The sequence below is a fragment of the Myotis myotis genome, unplaced genomic scaffold (assembly GCF_014108235.1).
Source record: "Myotis myotis isolate mMyoMyo1 unplaced genomic scaffold, mMyoMyo1.p scaffold_m19_p_1, whole genome shotgun sequence".
Taxonomy (NCBI): domain Eukaryota; kingdom Metazoa; phylum Chordata; class Mammalia; order Chiroptera; family Vespertilionidae; genus Myotis; species Myotis myotis.
The window spans coordinates 7949898-7973908 of NW_023416313.1; the positions used below are offsets into that span (position 1 = coordinate 7949898).

The window sequence follows — 24011 nt, forward strand, 5'->3', positions numbered from 1 at the left end:
ACCACATCTTTATTCCCTGACACAGCAGTGCTCCGATCCTCGTGTTATACGAATGAAATTCTGTCTAATCAGCCACGTTTGTAACAGAACAAAGTCTTACTACATGCTGGCAAAAATCAAAGGGAGAGGACACAGCAAAACCATAGTTCCTCTGGCTTTAACTCTCTAAATTCAAATTCAGGATTCAAACTTAAATCCTTTAGGACAAACATATCATTTGATCCATTCTATTCATACCTAGTATTTGCCAACAACAGGAGATGTAATTTGTTTGAGGTTTATTATATAGAATACTAGAGGCCCAGCGCACAAAATTATGTGCGGGTAGGGTCCCTAGGCCTAGCCTGTGATCAGGGCCATCTTCTGCCCACTCACCAGTCCCACCCCACAGCCACCCACCCTGGTTCCCTGTGGTTCCCCATTCGCCATCCTGTGATCGGAGCCTGCAGGCCTTTGGGGAGAGACCTAGAGATGGTCAATACACCTCATAGCGACTGGACAAGCAGTCGTCTGGTCGTTACGTCATTATGGTCGCTGGGCTTTTATTATATAGGATAATATGCAGATTTACTTCTTAAAGACATTTTCAGGTACTGGTCTCCAAAATATAGTATGATAAATAAAATGAAACACATAAAAAAAAGAAGATATATCATTGAGGATTCAACTGAAAGGTCACATTCTGAGAGAGGCCTTTCCCAGACATCTGCCTCCTGTGGCTCCCACAGCTGGTAACGCATCACCCTAGTCTTTTTCCTTGTGGCATGTAGCATTTCCTAATACCTCCTGGTTTACTGTCTGTCTCCCACCTGTAGAATATAAGCTCCATGAGACTGGGCTTTGTTCACCACTGGATCTTCAGGGTCTAAGGCAGTGCTTGGCATACAGAAAATGTCAATGAAATATCTGCTGAATGAAGGAATGATAGCGACCATTTAGGGAGCTCTCACCACATGAGTGGCACTGTGCTAAGCCCTTCCCGTGTACTGTCTTAGCCCTCACAAGTCCCCTGATCTCCAATTTACAGACGAGAAACTGAGGACTGGAGACATTCAGCCACCAGCAGCGTGGGCAGGGTAAGCGGGGTCGCAGCAGCTTCTATCTGCACGGGAGCCCGACTCTTCTTGTCCATTGGGCGTGAACCACACCATCAACTGCAGTCCATGAGTGAACAGTAGTAAAACCATTCTGATCAGCAATTCATGGGTCCTTTTTCTTGACCCATTTTATAGTAACAGCAATACCACCTCGTACAGGGCTTTGTGAATCAGGAGGCACACATCAAGTTGGGGCGAGGCAGAAGCCCTGGTCCCCTGCAGTCCCTGGAGGGAAGGCAGTAACGGAGACCAGTGGGGCTATGGCATGAAGAGCCACTCAAACAGGGTTTCTTTCTGAGAGGAGAAGGGGGAGCAGGATGGTGCTCTGCCTTACAAACTTGATCCACACCCACCATCTGCATCCTATCCACCAGGCAAAGCAAGTGTAGGGCATGAAGCCTGGAGTCGGGAAGCTGGGGGTGGCTTGAAACCATCATAGTCAATGAATTTATTTAGCCAGGATGGACCGAGTGCCACACCGTCTGTGACGAACTGGGAAGTCCTCAGGCACCACAGCAATGCAGTCTGAGAGAGAAAGGCCGACAGCCCCACATCCCCCATCTGCCCACCCATTAGGAAAAACCCTTTTCTGCCTCATTTAAGATAGCAGAACTCACTTATGTTCCTAAAAAACAGCATAGAAAAATGCAATTTGAATCTCAAAAATGTATTATACAACATAGAGTAGCTTACTGTTTAAAAACTTATTAAGATTCTGCCTATAAATAGAGCACTTTTTTGCTTTGTGTAACTGTTTATTTTTGTATAAATGAAGATTTTCACATGCTGACTGCTCTAAGTTTAACATAAGATAGATTGTATAAAAATGTTAAGTACTTAAGATTTTGGAAACATATGTTTACTTGCTTGATGTGAAAAGTTCAAAGCAATCACACATGTAAATCTATTATAGCAAACATATATATAATCCTAACATTTTCTTCATAATTTTTAATGTTCTAGCATAAAGAAGACATGGGTTTTCAATGAATTTGCAAAACAAATTTCCCTGTAGTATGACAATTCACTTTCTCAAGGGGCATTGACCCAAACATACCCAGGCAGCAGGTAGCTCTTCCTTCCTGCACACAGGTCATGTGAGTCCCAGGACCAGCAACACAGTACCATCTCGTCAGAAAGACAGACTCCCCAGCCTCAACCCAGATCTACAAGTCAGACTCTGCATTTTAACAAGGCCCCCAGGTGACTGGCCAAGCCCTGAGGGCCCGAAGCACCCTCCCTAGAGCAGGCAGGAAAGTGGTCTGTCCGGAAGCCCGGGCAGGGGCCGGCCGGCCGGCGGGGAACCGAGGCCCCTCCTCACCTCGAGCATGTTGTAGATGATGTAGAGCTTGATGACCGACTGCCCCCTGATCAGGTGGTACATCATGGAGTAGTCGACATAGTGCATCATAAAGTAGCAGATGACCAGAATGACACCCTTCAAAATGTCACACACCTGGGCTGGCTGCAGCAAACGCCTGTCCCTGAAACAGAAGAAGTAATAAAAGCCCGAGTTTTACTTCCTAGGTTCTCAAAATGCAGAATCTCTACTGGACGCACACTGGCAGACACTGGTAATGAGAATTAGGTTCATCTCCTAACAAGGAGTGCTATGTATATAACTGACCACTTGAGAGTGTGGGATTTTCTGCCAAGTACAGAATACAAAGATAGCCAACCAGAATTACTCTGAGAAGTGGGCAACCTTAACAGGTGAGCACAGCGGGCGGGCGTCTGTGGATAGACTGCTTTAAAGCGACGGACTTCCAAGATTATGACACAAGCCTTTCGCCTCACGATGAAGCCCTGTCACTGCTGACCAGCCCCTTTCACACACGTTCGCATTCCATGCACACTGGTACCTGGCACTTTTCATCTCACCGCCTAACCGATTTCCCTATCGGTTCATAAGGAACTCCTCTTTCTACAACAGTGTAATGTTCCACTGTGTGGATGCACCAGGCATTATTTAGCAAATCACTGACGATTTCCCGTCTTCAGCAACTGCAAACCGTGACAGAATGCACATGTCATGCTTCGTATATGAAGGAATATCTCTAGGTTAAATTCCTAAAATTGGAATTTCGAGGTTATGTTCACTTGACAGAGGCTGCACCAATTCAACCTCAACTAGAAGCAGACAAGAAAGCCAGTGGCCCACGTGCACAACACGGTGTCTCCTCAGCTTCCGGATCTCTGCCATTCCCACTGGTAAAAACTGGTATTCAGTGCAGTGTCAAGGCTAATTTCTCTCGCTGGGACACTGACATCTTAATGTACTGAAGCTACTTGTATTTTCAGTGAATTCTTTCCTCATACCTTTCTCTTGCTGGTTTGCAGAATAGCTTTTATTTATAGAAGTTAGCCCTCTGTGACATGAGTTGAAAACAGTTTTTCCCTAATTAATATGAAATCATTCCTCACTTCTGAGGTCAGAGTATGAAGGGCTAAACCTAAATTGTGAGTAGAAACAGCTTACTTCCACACAGAAAAATAATATGCTACAAAAAGGTTTAAAATTTCTTTCACTGAATATGAGATCCTGGGCTCAGATGGGTCAGCAGCTTCCTCCACGCCCACTGCAGGCTGATTCCTCAGAAGGCCAGCGCAGTCTCCTGCGAGGGCAGCGTTCATGCCCAGCGCCATCACTGTAAAGCCCTGAGGATCATCTCTCTTGGAGCTGCAGGACTGCCTCATTCCCGCCCAACGTGATGACGCTCTAACCCCAAGGCTGGCCCTCAGTGTTCTGAGCTGAATACTGACAATACTCGGCCTCCCTTCCTTCCTATTCTCTGCAGCGCTTTCCTAACCCCCGTCCACATTTAGGTTGGGGGCTCCTTTCCTCCAAAGATCCTTGTAGAGCTGAACAAGGAATCTGCGAGTCTTCCTGGGTTACGTGGGACACTGTTACACGAGATAACGAGGATGCAAACATCCTGAGAAGAGGCAAGTTCTGTGAGGACTATGTCCAGGAAGGGCTAAAGGGAGATGGGAAACACTGGGCTGAACCTAATGGGACATGGGGTCAGAATTCGTCTAAGGCAGACAAGTCCTGAGATGGGGAGGACAATCAGCGAAATTATTCTTAGCAGCTGAAGTGTTGGGTAAAACTGCATCAGGATGAAGTTGAGCAGTCTGTTGTCAATTCCCTGTCCCTTTCCTCTGCGCTGCTCCTCTCTCTTCCAGGCAGGCTCTGGCCCTTTCCTCCCCACGGAACCCAGACTGAGCTGCATCTCCTACCTCCAACATCTAGCCCAGAATACAGACCTCCGCCTGGGCTATTCGGCTATAAAGGTAATTAATTCTGTGCCTTCACCCTACAAGATTAAAAATGGAAGAGGGGTTACATTTGCCCAGAGTTGGAGCTAAACATACTTTTTTCTTTTAATGTTTTTTTTGTTGATTTTTTTTTTTTTTTTTTTTTTTTTTTTTAGAGAGAGAGGAAGGGAGAGTGAGAGCGATTGAAACATCAATGGGAGAGAATCAACATGGATCAGCTGCTTCCTACTGGGGACTGAACCCACAACCTGGGCATGTGCCCTGACTGGGAATCGAATTGGTGACCATTTGGTGCATGGGTGGATGCGCAACCACTGACCCACACCAGCCAGGCAATGAACATACTTTTAATTCAAGCAATGAGAAGAGACACTGAACACTCTTGGGTTCCTGGCCTGTGTGAGGGTCTCCTTGGGTACACCCAGGGGACAAATGAGGCCTCAGCGAGGAGTGCACCACCCACCTCCTCCTCAGAAGTGTGGCACAGCTGGGCATACGGTGACAATCACAAATCCCTCATAATCGTGGGCCTTTGTATTGATGTTGTATGAATTAAAGAAAATGATAGGAACAAAAAGTAGGGTGGTATTAATGAATCTGCATTAATTACCAAAATGATTTTAATATCTAATTAAAGTACAAAGGTATACTTAGAGCTTTTGGCACTAGATTGGCAACTACTACTAGTAAGTTAAGTGATCCCGGTCAAAGCTATTTTACTTTAGAGATAAAGGACTATTTACTGTCTATGCCTAATTGTATTTCTTTATAAACATTTGCAGCCAAGACTGATGTGTTAGTGTATCTATGAAGAACTATTATATTTAACATAAGTCATTGTTAGAAATTAGAGTGACCAAATAAAAATGATAATAAATTTAAACTTAGAAATTTAGCATAAACAGTTTTAAGGAGCTTTACTTGCCTAGGAGTAAACCTGGCTGTTAAAACAACAGAAAAGCTGTGCAAACACCCAGGCTGCAATCCAGTCACTACGTGGCAGGCACCACGCCAGGCTCTCTGCACTTAGTGTTCACAGGAACCCTACGAGGGCACACCATCACCCCGGTTTTAAGACTTTAAGAGGAGGCAGAGTAGCCCTGACCGGTTTGGCTCAGTGGACAGAGCGTCGGCCTGCGGACTGAAGGGTCCCAGGTTCAATTCCGGTCAAGGGCATGTACCTTGGTTGCAGGCACATCTCCAGTGGGAGGTGTTCAGGAGGCAGCTAATCGATGTTTCTCTCTCATCGATGTTTCTAACTCTCGATCCCTCTCCCTTCCTCTCTGTAAAAAATCAATAAAAATAAAAAATAAAAAGAAGAGGCAGAGTGGTCAGGAGGTGCCTGCAGCAGGTCGGCTGGAGGGGGAGGGGCGGAGGAGTGGGATCTGAACCTCAGCCCGGCTCCAGGATTGCTCCTTACCACCATCTACCTTTTTAGAGTTTTCTTTAAAAGAAAATTTAAACTTACAAGAATCAACAACTCAGTAGCTTTTATCTTTCAGCATAATTTAATGCTGTGTAATTTATCACTGTGCTGTCATCACATTTAGAAAAACTATTGTACTAAAAAGCAAATACATCTATCATTTTTGCTCTTTACTTCCAAAAAGAGAACAAATAGGATACAGACTATTGGACCCACTATTTTCTGAGCGCCCGCTGCTCTGGTAAAAGTCTTCTATCATAACTGGTTGCTACAGAGATGAATCTGATTTTCAAAATAAGGAGTATTATTCAAATAAAAAATACAAGCAGAACTCTTAAGAAAAAGGGTTTTGTTTCCATACAAATATACCTGTTAATGAAAAAGAAAAACTGCAAAAACACCTGTTTGCATGGTGAATTCTTAAAAGACATACAGGAAAACACCTAACTCCAGAACAGTTTACCTGGTTCGTTAAGGACCGGAACCGCCCCAGTATGGGCTTTCTTCTCTGCCAGGGTATTTTTAGATAACACTCTGATAAGCATGTCCAACTCTGTAATAAGCTTATCCACAGCCCTGCAATCTGCTCTGAACTGGCTTTAAATAACAGTTTCAGGGCAAAGTCCTTCTTTATAATGCCTGTTAAACTACAGTCACTGGCAGTTCACTTTGCAAATGCTGACAACCCCACACGAACACAGAAACAAGTGAAAAAGCTGTTGAGCAGAGTGAAAAACCCACTAATCTAATTTACAGGCTGGCTGTGAACACCGGGAATATTAAACAAGACATTCAACAGGACTTAAATTCGTTTTAAATTTTCAAGTTAAACTGCTCTTCCAGAAACCAGATTTCCTACATGCCTAAATTTTATCTTTTACTCATTCAAATACTCCCATTAGACTTGCAGCATTACCAACAGAGCCCTCCTGCTGTCTCCCAGGGCTCACAGGTTTACGGGAGCCAGTGACACTGCAGACAGGATGATCAAGGGCAGACTTTCTTCCTCCCTGCTTAGCAGAAGCTTAGCAGAAGACAATCTGCTCACCAGCAAAAACTGGTCTCAGACAGAAAGATCAGGAGAGGAGGCAACACAAATGAGCAAGAGAAATGGGTAACCCTGCCTTGTTCATTTTCAAATCGGTGTTGAAACATGCCAAGGTATCACCATGGGATATTTCATTATAAAATACGTAGGCTGGGTCTTTCTTTCTTTCTCTCTTTCTCTATCTGCTTAAACGTTTTAAGCTATATGTGGTATAACAGAAAGGAAAAAGAACTATAAGGACTATTGAAATGCAAAATATTAAATATGGTTCTCATTTATGAAAGGTAAGTCCCTTTATAATTTTAAAGTTAAATTGGAATAAAGTACTGAGATTAAGACATTTTCCTTGATTAGAAAACTGAAAATGAACTGCTTACATGGAAGGAACAGGGCTCAGAGACTGCTGTGGGCTTGGGCTTGGGCAGGTTGCGTTTGCTGCTGTGAAGTCTGGCCTGAATGTGTCATCCAAGATCATTTTACCGGGTGATTTTCCTGTGTTAGGTGGGATCATGGTCAAATCCTGTGTAAATGTGGACAAAGCCTGACCAGAAAGTACAGCCGGGGAACCACATTTTCTTCGTATGTGTCCATTCCCAAATGGGTATGTCTGCCTACGCTGGGGTTTGTTTTTTTCATTATAATTAATATTTGTTTGCACTGATGTCAATTTGGCCAAGAGAATAGAAGGAAAAATCAGGGTTTACTCACCACAAGGAGTCCCTGTGACACCACATTCCACTCTATAAAGGAAGTGAAAGTGCTCCTCCCTTGGGTCTGATTCACGAGAGAGAAAGAGAGAGAGAAGGTTGTAATGTTGCTACGCTACTGAGAGCGCCATGTGAGGGAACAAGGGACAACAACACCTGGCACTACGAAGACTCTCTAATAAAACAAATACACTGCTCTCTACAAATCAGCCACGCAGATCAGCCCTGGTAGAGGAAATAACAAACTTGTTTCCCCAGACACGGGTACCAAGAGCTCTCCCTACATGTGCTCCAGGGTGGCATGAAGCAGTGGGGCAAAATTAAGGCATAGGTCTAAATAGAGAAAAATCGTGAGTGTGTGTGTGTGTGTGTGTGTACATGAAGTCAATTTCAGGTAGCACTATCTTGAAGGAAGTAGGCATATAGAGGAAACTCAATGTTAAGAAACCCTCAAGCATTTTAAATTCATAATTCTTCTGGGAGATAAGAGCTTTTCTAAGAGGCAAAAGCTCAAGAAAAAAAGGACTTTATCATCTCTTAAAACAAAACAAAAACCCAAGGAGCCTCAAATAAGAGTTATGCCTAAAAGCCAGGGTGAAATGACCAGAAAATTTGCTTACGTATTTCAGTTGCTCTAGAGTAAAAGAAAAAATAGCCTAGCACATAAACCTACTTTACAGTTATTACTGTCTAAAATGTTTTAAAAAATAACAAGCAGATCTTGGCACCAGATAGTATCATTTTCTCTATAATGGCCCTCAATTTTCAACTCAAATGTGACTAAGAATTCTAACACGCAAAATGAAGTCACAAGATTTAGGAGGAAAGAGGGGTCACAAAAATGCCAGGGAGATCAAAAACACTGATACAACTGGTTATTCTATATCCTATAAGTAAATTAGTAAAAATTAGGTTTGATACCTGACTTAGCATAACAGAATACTTTAACACGAGTATTTTATTTTTAACACAAATATTTTAATACTTTATCCAAGGCAAACGGATACCTTATATAAGGAATCAAAACTTAATTTTGTTTTCCATGTCCTCATCATTTAACAAATTATCCTAATTCAAGTAGTATCTGGAATGTTTTTCTAAAATGATACTACCCCATCTGGGAGAGAGGGAAGAATACATAACTGAATCTGCTTTGAAAGAATATGGGTGTTTATTTATTTTAGTCTACAATAATAAAATATTTGGGGGCAAAGATTTTTCAAGATTGTTCATTCATTAGGATCAGTTTTTAATGCAGTATTCTTGAGATTACTAAGGAGAGACACAAACTTTTTTGAAAGCAGTGAATCCATTGCAGACAACACACACCACTACCAAGCCAAGCTCATTACTCTGTCAATGTCATAAAGTGAACAACATCTGAACAGTCAGAAGATGGCGAAGTGCCCACCAATGGAGCACCATGATGAAGGCTGGGTTTCCATGAGGGGCTGCGGAACCACCCTGGCCCTCAGAGATCCTGGCCCTTGGTCACAGAGAAAGATAGAACCCTTGTCTACTCACTTAGCTGACACATGAGCAAAAACCCAAACCCAAACCCAAACCCCAAAACCATAGCAAGGTCACAGAAGATTTAGAAATAGGTTCAAAGAATGAATTCTACAGCAGAAAATTCGGGAGGCTGCCAGTTTTCAAAAGCCTCTCATAAATGCTGTCTCAGATAGAACTCTGCAAGGGCAGGAGGTGAGAACAGTAATCTTAGATAAGAAAAGGTGGCAATAACGTTTATCCTAATACATATGCGAGAACAGGAACAGTACTAGACTATAAAGAGTCACTGTTTTCGTGTCAGCATTTGGATTCCTTTGACAAATATCCCTTTCCCCCCCTTTGGGGGAATAATTTCAAAGAACTAAGACTAGGAAGAGAATAGCTTTTTCTTTTCTTTATTTCATTCTCTCTCTCTCTCTTTACAAAAAGAAGACTGAAATAGAAGAGAGTGAGAAAAAGAAAACAGATAAAAGAATGTAGTCAACTTCCTTGCTGTTCTCTTTAAGTTCTTCTTATCCCTTTGAAAAAACAAAGTCAGACTGAAGGAAAGAGCATATTTTGCTGGCTCAAAAAGGAAACCTGATACAGCTATAGGCAAGGCAAATGAAATAAGCTGGTAATGGGAATAGAGAATGTTAGAAGAAAAGCTATAAGAACGCAGAATTTGGCTATTTCTTAATAACAACACTTTTTAAAAGTAAAATGTATTTTTATATTCCTAAAATATTTGAAAATTATTAGACTTAATATTAATAATAGCACAGACTATTTAAAATAGCTGAAGTTCTATTGTATAATTTTAACTGCATTTCACATTTCACATATAGCATATATTTATTAGTGATGGCATAAAATGTAATTTTTCAGGTGATCCAAATTGTAGAAATAGCAAGAACCATTTGGCAGAGGGAAACTTATTGGAGTCTTAAATGTAGGATGTAACAGTTTGCCCTCTAGTGTCATTTTACCTATAAAACCTTGAAATTAGAACACTTGAATTTTATTTTTAAATGTTACTGAAATTCATTTAGGTTGAGAAGTAATATACAAACCAAGCATCTTTATTTTAAAAACTAAAACTATCTTAAAATATTTTAAAATATATAGAAAAGATTGGCTCTAAGGACTACTGGCCACTCACAACAAAGCAAATGGAAGTAGAGGACTGGAGATTTCCTAGCTCCCTCCTAAACTTCTTTTAGTTTTCAGGACAAACAATGAAAGACTTCTCAAATGCGACCTTGGTGTCCTGCCTCCCCAAGTGACATAGCAATGACACAGTTTAGATGGCAGTACAACAAAAGGAGTCTTCAAACAAGAGCCCTGAAAAGGAAATCCTCGGGAAAATCCCCACTCAGTCAACTCCACTGTGTGCTAACAGACCCAAGGAAGAACCCACTCCAGAAGAGATTCTTTAGGTTATATATCCTCTCAATGTTTTACCTCATCACGCCAACGCCACATTCAACATATGTCTTGAAAAGCCAGTCACTTAAAAATGGCTAGAACACAAATTTGACTCACATTGTTGATCAAAGAATAACCAAAAAATAATCTAGCTCAACATGTAGATGTGAAAATCCCTACATGACATTAGCTATTTTATGTCAGGTAGCTTCACCTGGCTTTATCTGCATGTCCACGGGTCCATCCTTTTAGGTCATCACAAATGACGATTTATATTTAGTAATGTCTTATTAGATTTTTTTGTGTCTTCTGAAAAAGTAACTGAAATAACCATGATTTTACCGAGCACCCGATAGTGATAAAAAAAAAAAAAAAATGGAATAGGAAGTTAGGCTTTGTTAATATTAAAGTATCATGCTACAAATGTCTTAAAAAAGGTTTGCCAATAGGGCCTCTTAAAAATTCTTCCAAACGTATAAAGGATGCACTTGAATGCCTTAAAGTTGATGGTAAATTCCTAAAAATATTATCCCATCTGATTAACATGTAATTAACAAAATATGGAACAATTATCTCATTCTGAAAAGGGGGAGTAAGATTACAGAATGGAAAGTATCACATATAACAATGATGTGATCTTAATTCTTACAATTGTTTTATTCTGTGCAATTTTGCAAAAACAATTGTACTCTTTTCACAATATGGTCATCATAATAAATTCTTCAATATATACTGGAAGGATTTCGTATATGTGTTATTCAGTGCTTACTAAATATTAAGTATATGTTCTTTTACTACTTTAAAAGAGCATCTTCCATAACTTTAGTCTTCGCAAAACATCAACATATAATTCTGTATATTGACCAATATTTTGTAACTTTGTTTCTATGGTTAGGTTACTGATAATAATTTTATTAATTATGCATTTTATATATCACGGAATAGACACCTACTTTATAGTTAAATGAAATTTTACATGTTATTGTCCACTTCAGCACTTTAAAACTTTCTCGAAATGAAATGTATTTAGAAAAGAGATGCATGTGAGAAATGTACCACAGGCAGCTATGCTAAGAACTATATCATACTGTTACAGGGACTGAGTACACAGAGTAGAGACATGTTGCCATAACTATACAAAGACAGAAAACTGTGAAACCCAAGCATCTTCTAAGCTCAGGTCCAATAAAGCACCAGGATTCGCATAAGCTTCACATTTCATCTTACTGTTCCTAGTTTTGGTAGAGAAGAAAGGGAAGGAAACTAGTATCTGCTCCAGTCTACTGTGAACCAGGCACTATTCTGGGTATTCTTTGCACGCTTCCCACTCTCTGTGGTGAAAGATGCTGGACTCTCAATATCCCCTTTTTAACTGATGGGGAAATGGGCTTAGAGAAGTCAAGTAGTTGCCCACAACTCAGCAGCTAATCAATGCTGGGTAGGGCTGTCTGATGCTTCCCACTCAGACAATGGTCTTCAACAGCTATCCCCTCTCACAAATCAGAGGGAGTCTCACCTATAATTGGTCGCTAAGGATCCCTAGGCCACAAGACAGTTACTCTCAAAAGGGATGGAGGAGGAACCCCTACGGTAACAGCTCCTCAGGAGATGCTGATACCACCTGGCCCCCAGCTCCCTGCCTAGAACCCAGTCCTCACTTTACCGATCTTGCCCAGATAGCCAAGGATCTTCAGGAAAATTGAGGTACAGGGTAAAGTTGCAGAGTGGCAGTGAGGTCATTGACTCTCAGGTCCAAGGCCCTTCCTACTCTTCCACCCACATTCTTAACATTCGTTTACTGCCAAAGCAAGGTTCTGGTTCAGAATCATTCAGAAAATAAATGTGTGTATACAAAGTACAAATATTACACAAACGTATTATATAATATTCATTAAAAAGATAAACAGTATTACTTTATGCATGAAAGACCAAAGTGTGAATGAAAGCATACGAATTATCCCTATTCTGCAAAACTTACCCATGTGATTATTTAGTTTAACAACTACAAATAGTAAAAATAATTTAACACTGAAAATAGTGATGTTACACTTACCTTAGGCCATAACAAGGCAGAGTGAAGAGCCTGAACAGTGCCAGGAACACTCTTAAAGGAAGCAGCGTGAACACATACAGAAACGCATCCAGGCACAGGAAGATCCCAAAAACCATGAGCTGGATTTTAAAAGGAAAGAAGAAAACAACACATAAATAAACATTCTTTAAATAATTGTAGATCAAAATGTAAACAAGGAACTTCTGAACTTTGTGGGAAGTTCATTTCTTGTAACTTGTAACAAATTGATAGTCCTACTTGTGTATAAGAGCCATATTTTAACGAAAAACCTTTTTCAAAGTGTAAATTTGTACTTCTTCTTCCAGAGCCTTTGGTTTACCACCCACAGAAGTCAATTACTCAAAAGACAAGTTGCCCTTGACCGTGGCTATGAAAGATCTGATTCGGCTTTCTAAGTACTTCCTCAAATTTTAAAGATATTGTAGACAACTTTTAGATAAAGCTTTTTAACTGTAACTTTAATCTTTATAAATTTGCTATTTCCTGTTTATCAGAGTGCTTCATGGATGGGAAGAATTGGAATATCCATTGAGTTAAAATATGTAAATTGTTACTAATTTTAACACAATTTCGTGTGTATTTGAACTTGCTATATTCAGAAGGCATTATTCTTAATTGGAAAAGTAACTGCTAAGGTTTGTATCTCTCTCCCTTTCTTGTATACTTCAATCCTTCCTATTTTTTGTAACATTATACACTTGTACCCATTAAATGTAGGACTATATTTCATAAAAGGAGGGTGTGGTCTTTTGATGGCGTGGAGAAGTTGCCACACCCAGGCTCCCAAACTCTGCAACTGTAAGAGCAGGGACTTCCGTATGTCTGACACACAAACAAGATATGCTGCACATGCCCTCACACATGACGTTCCATGTATCCTTAGTCAATGAACTGCCTACACAAATGTAGGAAATAGTTAACAATCACACTGTTGCTGGTAGAACTGCATCACCTCCCTGCAAGTTCATATGTTGAAGTCCTTGCCCTCAGCACCTCACAATGACTGCATTTAAAGATGGGGGGTCTTGAAAGTGGTAGTTCAGTTAAAATGCATTCATGAGTAGGCCCTAATCCAGTATGACCAGTGTCCTTATTAGAAGAGGAAACATGGACACAGAGACCGACACAGGGTGGGTGACACAAAGACAAAGGCCAAGGAGAGAAGCTTCAGAAGAAATGAACCTGTGAGACCTTGACCTTCAGGTCTGCAAACTGGAGCCAGACAGTTGGTGGTACTTTAGTACAGCAGCCCTTGCAAACTATATCGCACCGTTAGAAAGGACAATTTTATCAATTTTTTGCAAGATGTCTCAAAAATATATTTCCCTATCTATATACATATATACACATACCTGTATGTATATATGTGTGTGTGGATATATATATATTTATATATTTTTAAAAAACAATTTAGACTTATGAACAACCAGGAAAGTGCAGTGTCAGTGCTCAGACCACCCTTTTCAGTCTCCCGACCACGACAGTTGTCAGAGTCGGTCACCCACTGTGGCCAGCACAGCTAGGGTTCTGCGTGCTGCCTGTTTTTCACCCTTACAAAGGAGAGCTGCAACAGGCTGAGCGCCGTCCGTGTGTAGCTGTGGTCACTGTCATGATCCCGTCCCTGGTCACGGAGAAGCCTCTCCATTTCAGTGTGCATGTGTAAGGAAACAGCACGCTGGGAAGGAGTCAGCAGGTGTCTTTCTGATGACCTGACACTGGGGATGGACGCATTACTCATTCACCCAACATCCACTAAGCTGTTCACAGGACCAAGCCCATGCTCAGCCCAGCTGCACAAAGCCAGGCAGGACCACAGGAGGAGGCTCCTGCCTTCAGTAAGCTTACTCAGGTTCCAGCAGAGACGCCAGCATGTGGGTAACAGACAGGGACGTGGTAACTGTGCCGGGGCAGAACTGCGGATGCAGGGAACAGCAGAGCCCTGGGGAGAAGATAGCCAGCCAAACTTGGGGAGACTCAGAAAAAGCCCCATATCAGAGGAGACCCTTTTAACATCTGAGAAGATGAAGAACTACTGCCACATGGAGAGGGTGGACTGGATAGGAGGAGGAGGTGTGGGAGGTGGGGAGATGGGGAAGGAAGCTTGCCAGGCTCGGGAGGGAGCATGAGCAAGAGCACAGAGAAAGTAATGATGAAGACAACCTTTTCTTGCAGAATAAAAGTATAATCACCTTTCTTTGGCTTAGAGCAGTGGTTCTCAACCTTCCTAATGCCGCGACCCTTTAATACAGTTCCTCATGTTGTGATGACTCCCAGCCATAAAATTATTTTCGCTGCTACTTCATAACTGAAATTTTGCTACTGTTATGAATCGTAATGTAAATATCTGATATGCAGGATGTATTTTCATTGTTACAAATTGAGCATAATTAAAGCATAGTGATTAATCACAAAAACAATATGTAATTATATATGTGTTTTTCCGATGGTCTTAGGTGACCCCTGTGAAAGGGTCGTTCGACCCCCAAAGGGTCGTGACCCACAGGTTGAGAACCGCTGGCTTAGAGGAATTTGCATTAGTATTATTTATGGTAAACAACAGTAACTAAAGTCTAAGGGGCCTTCCCTTCACATATTAAACCAGCCCAATAAACTCCGTGAGCCAGCAATCATCATCTCATACTGTGCTGACCTCGTAACTGGGAGCTGTCAATACCATAGATACCACATTAAAATGGAAGGGAAATAGTGGCTGAGACCTAAGAAACTGCAGCTGGGTGGAAAGAAACCATCCTTGGATGTTGGAATACACAGTACACAAACAATAGAAACTCCTTTCAGGGTTTATAAAAGCGGAGAAGTGACCCAACTACTGTGCCTGTTGTTCGAATGTTACCCTTTCTCATAGGTACAGCATCTTCGAAATTCTTTACAAATGAAAATAAGATCATTTCCTAAAAAAGTAAACAAGACACAACCCTGAAAACATTCATCCTTCCTTGCAGGTCAGAAAGCCTGTGCTGGTGTGGCCCGAGCCTGGCCCAGCGAGATGTTGAACCAGCATCTCTAAATTCCATGGACCCAGGACTTGGAAGGGGCTGTACAAAGCATGTCTCCTATGCTGTGGCCCTCCAGGCAGGAGTAAGTGCTCCCGCCTCCCTCCTCCCAGCAGCTCTGAGTGGTTACTGTCGCCCCTACCTAACTACCTAACACCGAGGAAGCCCCAGCTCTGGAGGCGGGATGCCTGCCCAAGCTCGCTCTCACCACTATTTCACCAGGCATAGGGGGGGGAGACTGTCATTGTCTTTGTGCTAACTCACCTGTTTCCAGTCTGCCTAGTGTCATAAAAAATAGGCATTTAATGAATCAAACTTACAAAAGGCATGAAACTGTCACACATTTCTATTTACAGCTAGCTTTGAAAAGGTGTTAAGAATTAAAAGCTCCGAGTATATATTACTATTGGGAATAATGTGTACTTCCATACCTTTGGGTCATTTGTGTGGCATCTTGATAAAATAGGCAATCACTATTTCATTTTATTTGAACCAAATAACCATAAAGTATTCAAGCAGTCTTAAGTAATATCTAAAGAAAATTCCCCTGAAATACACGAGGTGTGACAAGAAAGTAATACAACAGTGTCATATGTCACCCTGTTTCCCTTTTGATAAACACCAAAATCTCTTGTCTTCCTTTAAGTGCTACTTGAAGTTTCAAAGTAAATGCCAGGTGTGGCTAAAGTCAAAGCAGCACAATGCTTGTGGAATATGCTTCCTTATATCACAACGAAAACCTGTTCTATTGGTTGACAGCCAGGCCTTGTCCCTCTCTGGTCCCACCTCCCTACTTCCGCTTCCTCTGGTGCTGCCACCACCCCCACCTCACCTAGTAAATGTGATCTCTCACTTGACAGTTATCTCACTTTTATGGGGAGGCCATAAAATAAATATTTCCTCTGTTTAGACTGACCATGATATAAATAACAGAAAGCAGAAAACCAAGATACGGCAAAGAACTAAAGCAAAAGGAAAATGCCTCAACAAGAAATCACACGCTGGAGTTTTTGGCTTTTTCCACTTTCCTGGGGATGGAAGACTCATTCTTTGGTTTGCTCCTCCTTTTTTCTCTGTAGCAAACACTCAGTGTGCAGCCCTAATGTGGCAGACCAACATATGTTCACTGTTTTAAGAAGAGCAAACAGTCTTACTAAGAAGCTCAACACCCAAAGAAGAGGATTTAATTGCTGACCACAACTTAGTCATTAATACACTTTACACTGCAAGTCACTACACACACACACACACACACTCAAACACCCAAAAGAAAACTTTCGCTAAAATAATACTTTTACTCCATAAATACAGATGAGTATTTTCTACTTCCTTTTAAAAAAACAATGCTGGTCTCATTAAACTCATGACCCACCAAAGGGTGAGAAGTCCTGTCTGAAAAGAGGTTCCAGGACGCACAGGCGTGATGGAATTCAGCTCCCTCCCTGGCGGCCACACAGCAGTGAAGACAGTCCCAAGTGGCCCCGAGGAGCTTTGCAGAAGCATCTGCACTGGCAACACTGCAAAGGCCTTTGTACAAAAATGCATGAAAAACAGGGATTTACAAATTGCAGCGATTCAATTTAAAATCTGTGCTCAAAGTTTTATAAGAATTTACATGAAAAAATAATTATTTCAAAATAACCTTCTGCTTAATTAATAAGGCAGTTCTTTTTTGTTTGTTTGCTTGTGTTTTTTTGGTTAATCCTCAACTGAGGATACTTTCCCATTGATTTTTTGAGAGAGAGGGAAAGACAGAGAGAAACATTGATGTGAGAGAAACCCATCGATTGGTTGCCTCCTGCATGAGCCCCTATCTCTGGCCCGGGCCGGGGAGGAGCCTGCAACCAAGGTACGTGCCTTTGACCAGAATCAAACCCGAGACCCTTTGGTCCACAGGCCGACACTCTATTAACTGAGCCAAACCAGCTAGGGTAATAAGGTAGTTCTTGAGAGTCTTCTTTGGAATAAAAAAACAAAAGTGAAACGAAGGCAGAAATGGTCACTGGCCTTTCTGTGCCACAGGAGATACTGTCTGGAAGGACTTTAGAAGCCTTCTACGGGTAGCGGGCACCAGAGTACTAGGCACTGTGTGTGGGCTGTGTGCACGGCCCCACCTTCACTCTGCAGACTCGAGAGCCTGCCCGAGTTCATGAACAGAAGAGGCAGGGCCAGACTTCAGTGGGTCTGCAGAAAGTTTGGCTTTGAAAACTGAAGCACTTTCCTAGTAATGACACCTGTCACTCTTCCTTCCAGCCTCAACCTTGCCACTGGATTTGACACCTTATATATTTAAAAAAACAGCAATGTTAAGAAAAGCACAAAATGCCAATAATCCTATAACCCTGGAAATCAATGGAAAACCCAGTTCTAGTGAAAATTTCCATAACCAGTTCTTACCACATTCACTTTGAACATCCTACTACTGCTTTTCATCATTTGAACAGTACTAGGCTCCAAAGAAATAATAAGAACAGCCTCTCTCTGTGGAGAATAGAGCAAGGCTTATCTTTTAAAACATCTATGTTTACCTTTCGGACAAAAATGTCTTTAACGCCCTTTGAAATTTCAAAATAAATGAAGTCTTATATCTAAAAGTAAGACAGCACAACGATTCTGAAATAGGCCTCTTGGAATCTGACAAACCACCTCCTGGCGATTCTGAATACCATCTTGCCACTATGACCCCAGCTGCCACCGGCTAGTGGAGGACACACCAGCCGAGGACGCTCCCCGGCTGGTCTGGAGTGTCAGTTGGCAAGAAGCAGTAAAGCGGGAAGGGGCATTTCCCACCCTCCCCCTGGTCTCACTTTCTGTAAAGTTCAGTTCTACGATGGGAGGATGAAAGGCCACCAGAAAGGACACCTTCCCCAGGGAATGCACAAGCCAGTGAGCTGGACACAGACCAGTGGTCAGAGCCTGATGAATGATGTGCCCTAGCAGCACTGGCCAAGAGAGTAGGTCAGTATGGGGTGTGGTGTGAGTGGAGGGTGGCATGGGGATTGTGCACGCAGGGAAGGGGAATGGAGTCAGCAAAGATCTCCCACAGAGGAGACAAGATGGCACTGGATTTTGCCAGGTCAGTAAGGAGGAACAGGCTTCCCAACAAAGAGAAGAGTGTGCACAGGTGCAATGTGAGTGGGTGGCTGTGTGGCCAGAAGGTAATCATTATACAAGAGGGATAGAAATCACCTTCAGTTAATTACTAAGGAGCGCCCCTCTTTGCTCTACGTTCCAGAAGTCCTCAACAAGCCCACATGCAAGGATTCATGCTTAGAAGAATGTGAAGGAGAATGAGTGATCAATAAGAAAGTTTACAAGTGACTGACTTTGAAAGCAATGATGGCAGATTCAAGGCTGTCCCTATAATAAAACAGTTTTAATCACCTGAATTAAAAAATTCATGTCCCCAGGAAGTTTATACTCTAGGCCAGCGGTTCTCAACCTGTAGGTCGCAACCCCTTTGGGGGTCGAACGTCCCTTTCAGAGGAGTCGCCTAAGACCATTGGAAAACACATATATAATTACATATTGTTTTTGTGATTAATCACTATGCTTTAATTATGTTCAATTTGTAACAATGAAATTGGGGGTCACCACAACATGAGGAACTGCATTAAAGGGTTGCGGCATTAGGAAGGTTGAGAACCACTGCTCTAGGTGATGATGAACAAAGGGATTACCTCGAACCAGGTACTTTTATGATAGGCCAGGTTACAAAAACATATGTAACCATGGAAAACAAAGTAATGTTGATAAAAGACTTGACAATAATTACAACTTATATCTGACATATATTTAACACAAAAAATCAATTTAAGATGTTAATATGTGGAAAAACTATTATGGGGCCAAAAAACTACTTTTCCTCCCACCTTCTAAGTTCTTCTGGCTGATTCAAATTGACAGAGGCAGATTAACAGGAGAAAATGTACGTTCATCACCAATGTATATGCTGGGGGCGGGGAGGGGCGTTTCGCAGGATATGAGACCTGAAACAGACTGGGGAGTTTAGGTTTAGAGGCCACTATGGACAAAGGAGAAAGGGTGCAGAAGCCTGAGATTTCAAAGGAAACAAGCATTTTACAGGTAGCTGAGGAAGAGTGGGACACATGTGCTGGGCAAATTCTTGCTAGGCAACCCAGAAACAATGGGGGTAGAGGGGATGTCTATCTACCAGGCACCTGCCTGCAGCCTTCCTACCTACTGCTAAGGTGACGGTGTTGCGATTTCCTTCCTGGAACAGGCCTTTTCATCTGAATCTCTTAGGCAGGAAAGGAGAAAGGCCACAGGTTCTTTCTGAGTCTTCTGTTTTTGAATAATCAGCTTAAAACCAATATCCCAAAAGGGACAATTTTGGGGTGGCAAAATTCTGGTCCCCTTCACTATGCACATGAAAGGTCCTGAGATTTTCTTGCTTCTCTTAATTCCAATCCACGTTTGAATACAGTTATTTTGTAAGCACTGGACCCACATTAATTTATTTAATCCTCCCAACAACCCTGGAGGCAAGGACCATTCCTTGGTGTGTGGCAGGGACAGGCAGGGCTGTGCGCTCCTGCTGAGAGCTTGGAGCGGGCAGGAGGCTGGCTGTGCTCTCGGGACCCCATGGCACGTCTGAGTCTCACTAAGGATGCGAGGTCTTTACTGTAGCTGCCATCACAGGCACAAGTCTCCTTTTCAGGGAGCAGTCAGCAAGGAGCATTAAGGCAGACTGAGTGCAAGCAGGAACAACAGCTAAGGACAATAACACAGTTTGAGTGGCAGCTCACAATGGCCTGATACAGCAAATGGAGAGAGAGGAGAAGAGATTTAAGACTGTTTTCAAAGCTGAAGTGACAGAAGTAAGTTACTGATTCAAAAATATAAACATCGCCCCACAGTGCCAAGTTCACAAACTGTCCTTTAAACATATCAGTGAATGGGGTGGAAGTCACGGCTGGCTGGCCCTAGAACCATCTGATGAGTCCTATGTGCCCAGTAGGTAGCAGGGCCTACACTAGGCCAAGGAGGCCCTGGATGCCGCGAGCCACTCCCCCATCACCTTTAAACCCGTTTCTGGAGGGGGCTTCTGTGCTGCTGCCACTGGCCCTGTGCCCTGCCTGCAGGAGGAATATGGAAGCTGCTGTCACAACCTCTACCAGCAGGGGGCGCCAAGCCTCCGAGGGGAAGGGAGGCCTACCAGACAAGGCAGTTGAGAGGGTGAGCTGGGCAGGTCCCCACCCTTTCCTGCTTCTCAGCAGCTGTGTGGCAGGACATCCGAGTCAGGGTGTGTAACAAAAGAGGGCCACACCATGAGAAGAACTTAGAAGGACGGTGCCCCCAAACGTGTTTTCATGAAATTAGAAACCGAGCAGGATGCCCAAGCGTCTCTGCCACCAACGTGGGTCTGAGTAAGCCCTTTATTAGTTTCACAAGGAAATCCAAGGGCTGTTTACTGAACCAGGGTGAGACAATGGCCATGACTACACTTTCTTAACACATACCTCACAGTGAGAAACAACAAAAAGGCTTTATATGACACTGTCATTAAATCCATTAGTTTGAAAGGAACTTTTACAATTATTTTTCCCAAATGTTATCTTCTCTGACCCTCAAACAAGCAGAACAAAGTTCCTTCACTTTTATGTAACACCGCTTTCTGGGGTCTCTCCATGCACCCCATTTCTCCTGTTTCTCATATGCAATCATTAGCCCTTCTGAGATGACTTAGTTCAACCTTCTAATTTTAGATGAAGTCAAAGCCAAAGGAGGTTCCAGGCTCGACTGGATCACTTGGCTATGCCCTGCAGACCTGAGATGAGAAGCGAAGGGTATTGAATCTTTACCACAAATACTCCCCTGTGTGACAGTAACCTTTCTCTCTTTCAATAATAATAATAGCTTATGCCTAAAAACAACAATATTCTATACCTACAGCAATACCTATATTTTCAATCTGACAAACTTAAAGTTAAAAATAAAAATTCACTAGATTCTTAAGACAGTTAAATAGTTGCATTTAAAGACTAATTAGCTGAATTCAATTTTAAAAAATGTATTAAGTAACTATAATATACAAAGCATAGTAGCAATAAGGGATTGCCAAAAAGCATAGAATTACAATGTAAAAAAAATTCAAAAATGTTATTTTAATTTTAACTTTTATGACAGGCAAGGTTACATAAACACACATAACCACAGAAAATAAGTAATTCTGAGAAAAGGCTTCGTATTAATCACAACCTACACCTGACATATAATTAACATGAGGAATAAATTTCTTAAAGGTAAATCAATCAATGGATTTTCATTTGAAGAAGGATATGCACATGGTGAGATCTTGAGATCTTCTTGCTTCTTTTACTTCTAATCCATGTTGAACACTGCGATCCTAATTTTTCAGAAGCATAGCTCTGAGAGGTGGCTAATCCGATTACCACCCTCAATCGGTTCTCCTTTTGCTGGCAAAGCAGAGCACTTACTGCCCTTGTGTCCCATGCAGCTGGGGACGAGTGTATAACTCAGCTTGGCCAGTAAGATACAAGCAGAAGGAAGTCTGCTGGGCACTTCTGGGAAAGCTTTTAATTCTTTATAAAAGGAACAGTCAGAGAGGGGACTGTTCATCTCTTCTTTCTGCTTATCATGCAGATGTGATGCCTGAGGCTGCAACGAGCAAGAGGACCAAAAGCCAATTTGCCAACGATGGCAAAATACTGGTAGAGGGATCAAAAAGATTTGGTCCATGCTGGCTTCATTAATCTACTGGACCAATTGAGACCTCCTTCCTTGAGACTTGCTAAAAAAAAAAATCTTATTTATTTAAGCCACGGTTAGGTATCCTATTACATACATAGCTAACTGTTAGTATTCTGTTTTATACACAGCTCAAAGTACGCCAAAGAAATCTATTTTAGCCCTAACCGGTTTGGCTCAGTGGAAAGAGCGTCGGCCTGCGGACTCAAGGGTCCCAGGTTCGATTCCTGTCAAGGGCATGTACCTTGGTTGCGGGCACATCCCCAGTAGGAGGTGTGCAGGAGGCAGCTGATCGATGTTTCTCTCTCATCAATGTTTCTAACTCTCTCTCCCTCTCCCTTGCTCTCTGTAAAAAAAAAAAAGAAAGAAACCTATTTTAACAGTCCTCCCAAAGCCAGTCTAATCTCCTTAGCTTCACCAGCCTGGATCCAGCCTGTCCTTCCAGTGTACCTGTCCTTTCCTGTGTGAACCTCACAGATTCCACCCCCCCACACGCCCCCCCCCCCCACACACACACACTCATAGGCCCTACAATGCACGGACAAAATCTACCTCTTTTTCTCATCACCTTGCCAATTACCTTCACAAGTCCTTCCTCACTGTAAAAGTACCTGGAACATAGTAAGTATTCAAAACAAAGACCAGGAAAATAAACAAATAAATGAATAAGTGATCTATTATTTCTCTACATTAGCATTTATATATATGAGGTAATTTTAGAAAATACTGTGATTTTTTTTTTTTTTTTTTACCATTTGCTGCAATTTTAGATTCATACAGATGACAAAATTAGCCCTTGGACAAAAATCTGGGATTTTTTTACATTAGTAAACAGGTTCAGTAAGAGATATTGATCTTTCTCTTCTTTTGAAAGTACAAACGTTAGTTACATGTTTTATAGTACCATGCGTGCAACCCTTGTGGAAGCAAAGCACTCTGTAATCAAGTGTCTCTCCCTCCAAAGGCTAGGAGAAAATGTCTTAACGTTTACCGAAAACAAGTACAAAAATGAGTAAGGGGTTATGTATTAGAATAGACAATGCAACCACAAAGGAAACCTAATTTAGATTAACATGAATGTCTAGATATTCTCCCAGCTCTTATAAAGAAAGCCCGAGGTGAAACACTATTCATAGAAAATAAGGGCCACAGGGGTATCATTCATGGTTAGGAGAGATATTTAAGCCCGAAGTTAAACTGAAATCTACCTCCACTCTAGGTTTCCCTTAGTCTTAGAAGTGAAGAATGCCTTGAACTGAAATGTATGACTTCCTTTCCTGCATTTTAAACAATAAAGCTTCTAGAGTGTTGCTCTAAGAGACTAAATCAAATTTTCCCAAATAGGCCTAACACCAACACCCTCCTTCATGGGAAGCAGGGTTAGAAAGTTATGACAACTGTGCATGAACAGTAATAATTCAATTTTCCTGACATTCTACATTTTACATACATACAAATGAAACCAAAGTTTCACACACACACAAAAAAAATACCCTTAGTATAGGCAATGTGCTCTAATGCTTCTATTCTTTTCTTAAAAAAAAAATCCATACATATAGGTTACCCATCAGTGGTTCTGTCATGGATTACAGTTTGAAAAACACTGATTTATACTTTAGTCTTATCAAGACCTGTAGGCATTTTCCCCAGAAGACAACTTAATACTCACAATAACAAACATGAAACTCTTATAAGTTTCTACGAGAAATCTACTA

The 24011-nt window shown here is 41.8% G+C and overlaps 1 protein-coding gene across 4 annotated transcripts in view; it reads right to left on the minus strand.

Annotated features, from left to right (window-relative positions):
* The window catches only part of TAPT1 (transmembrane anterior posterior transformation 1), a 58085-nt gene that overhangs the window by 20182 nt on the left and 13892 nt on the right, over nt 1–24011 (minus strand). For all 4 annotated transcript variants that reach the window (XM_036329382.1, XM_036329375.1, XM_036329400.1 and 1 more), the window contains 2 exons: nt 12530–12648; nt 2419–2581 (listed from right to left, as the gene is read on the minus strand). In XM_036329382.1, coding sequence (XP_036185275.1) covers nt 2419–2581; nt 12530–12648 — 282 coding nt within the window. The remainder of the gene's footprint in view (nt 1–2418; nt 2582–12529; nt 12649–24011) is intronic.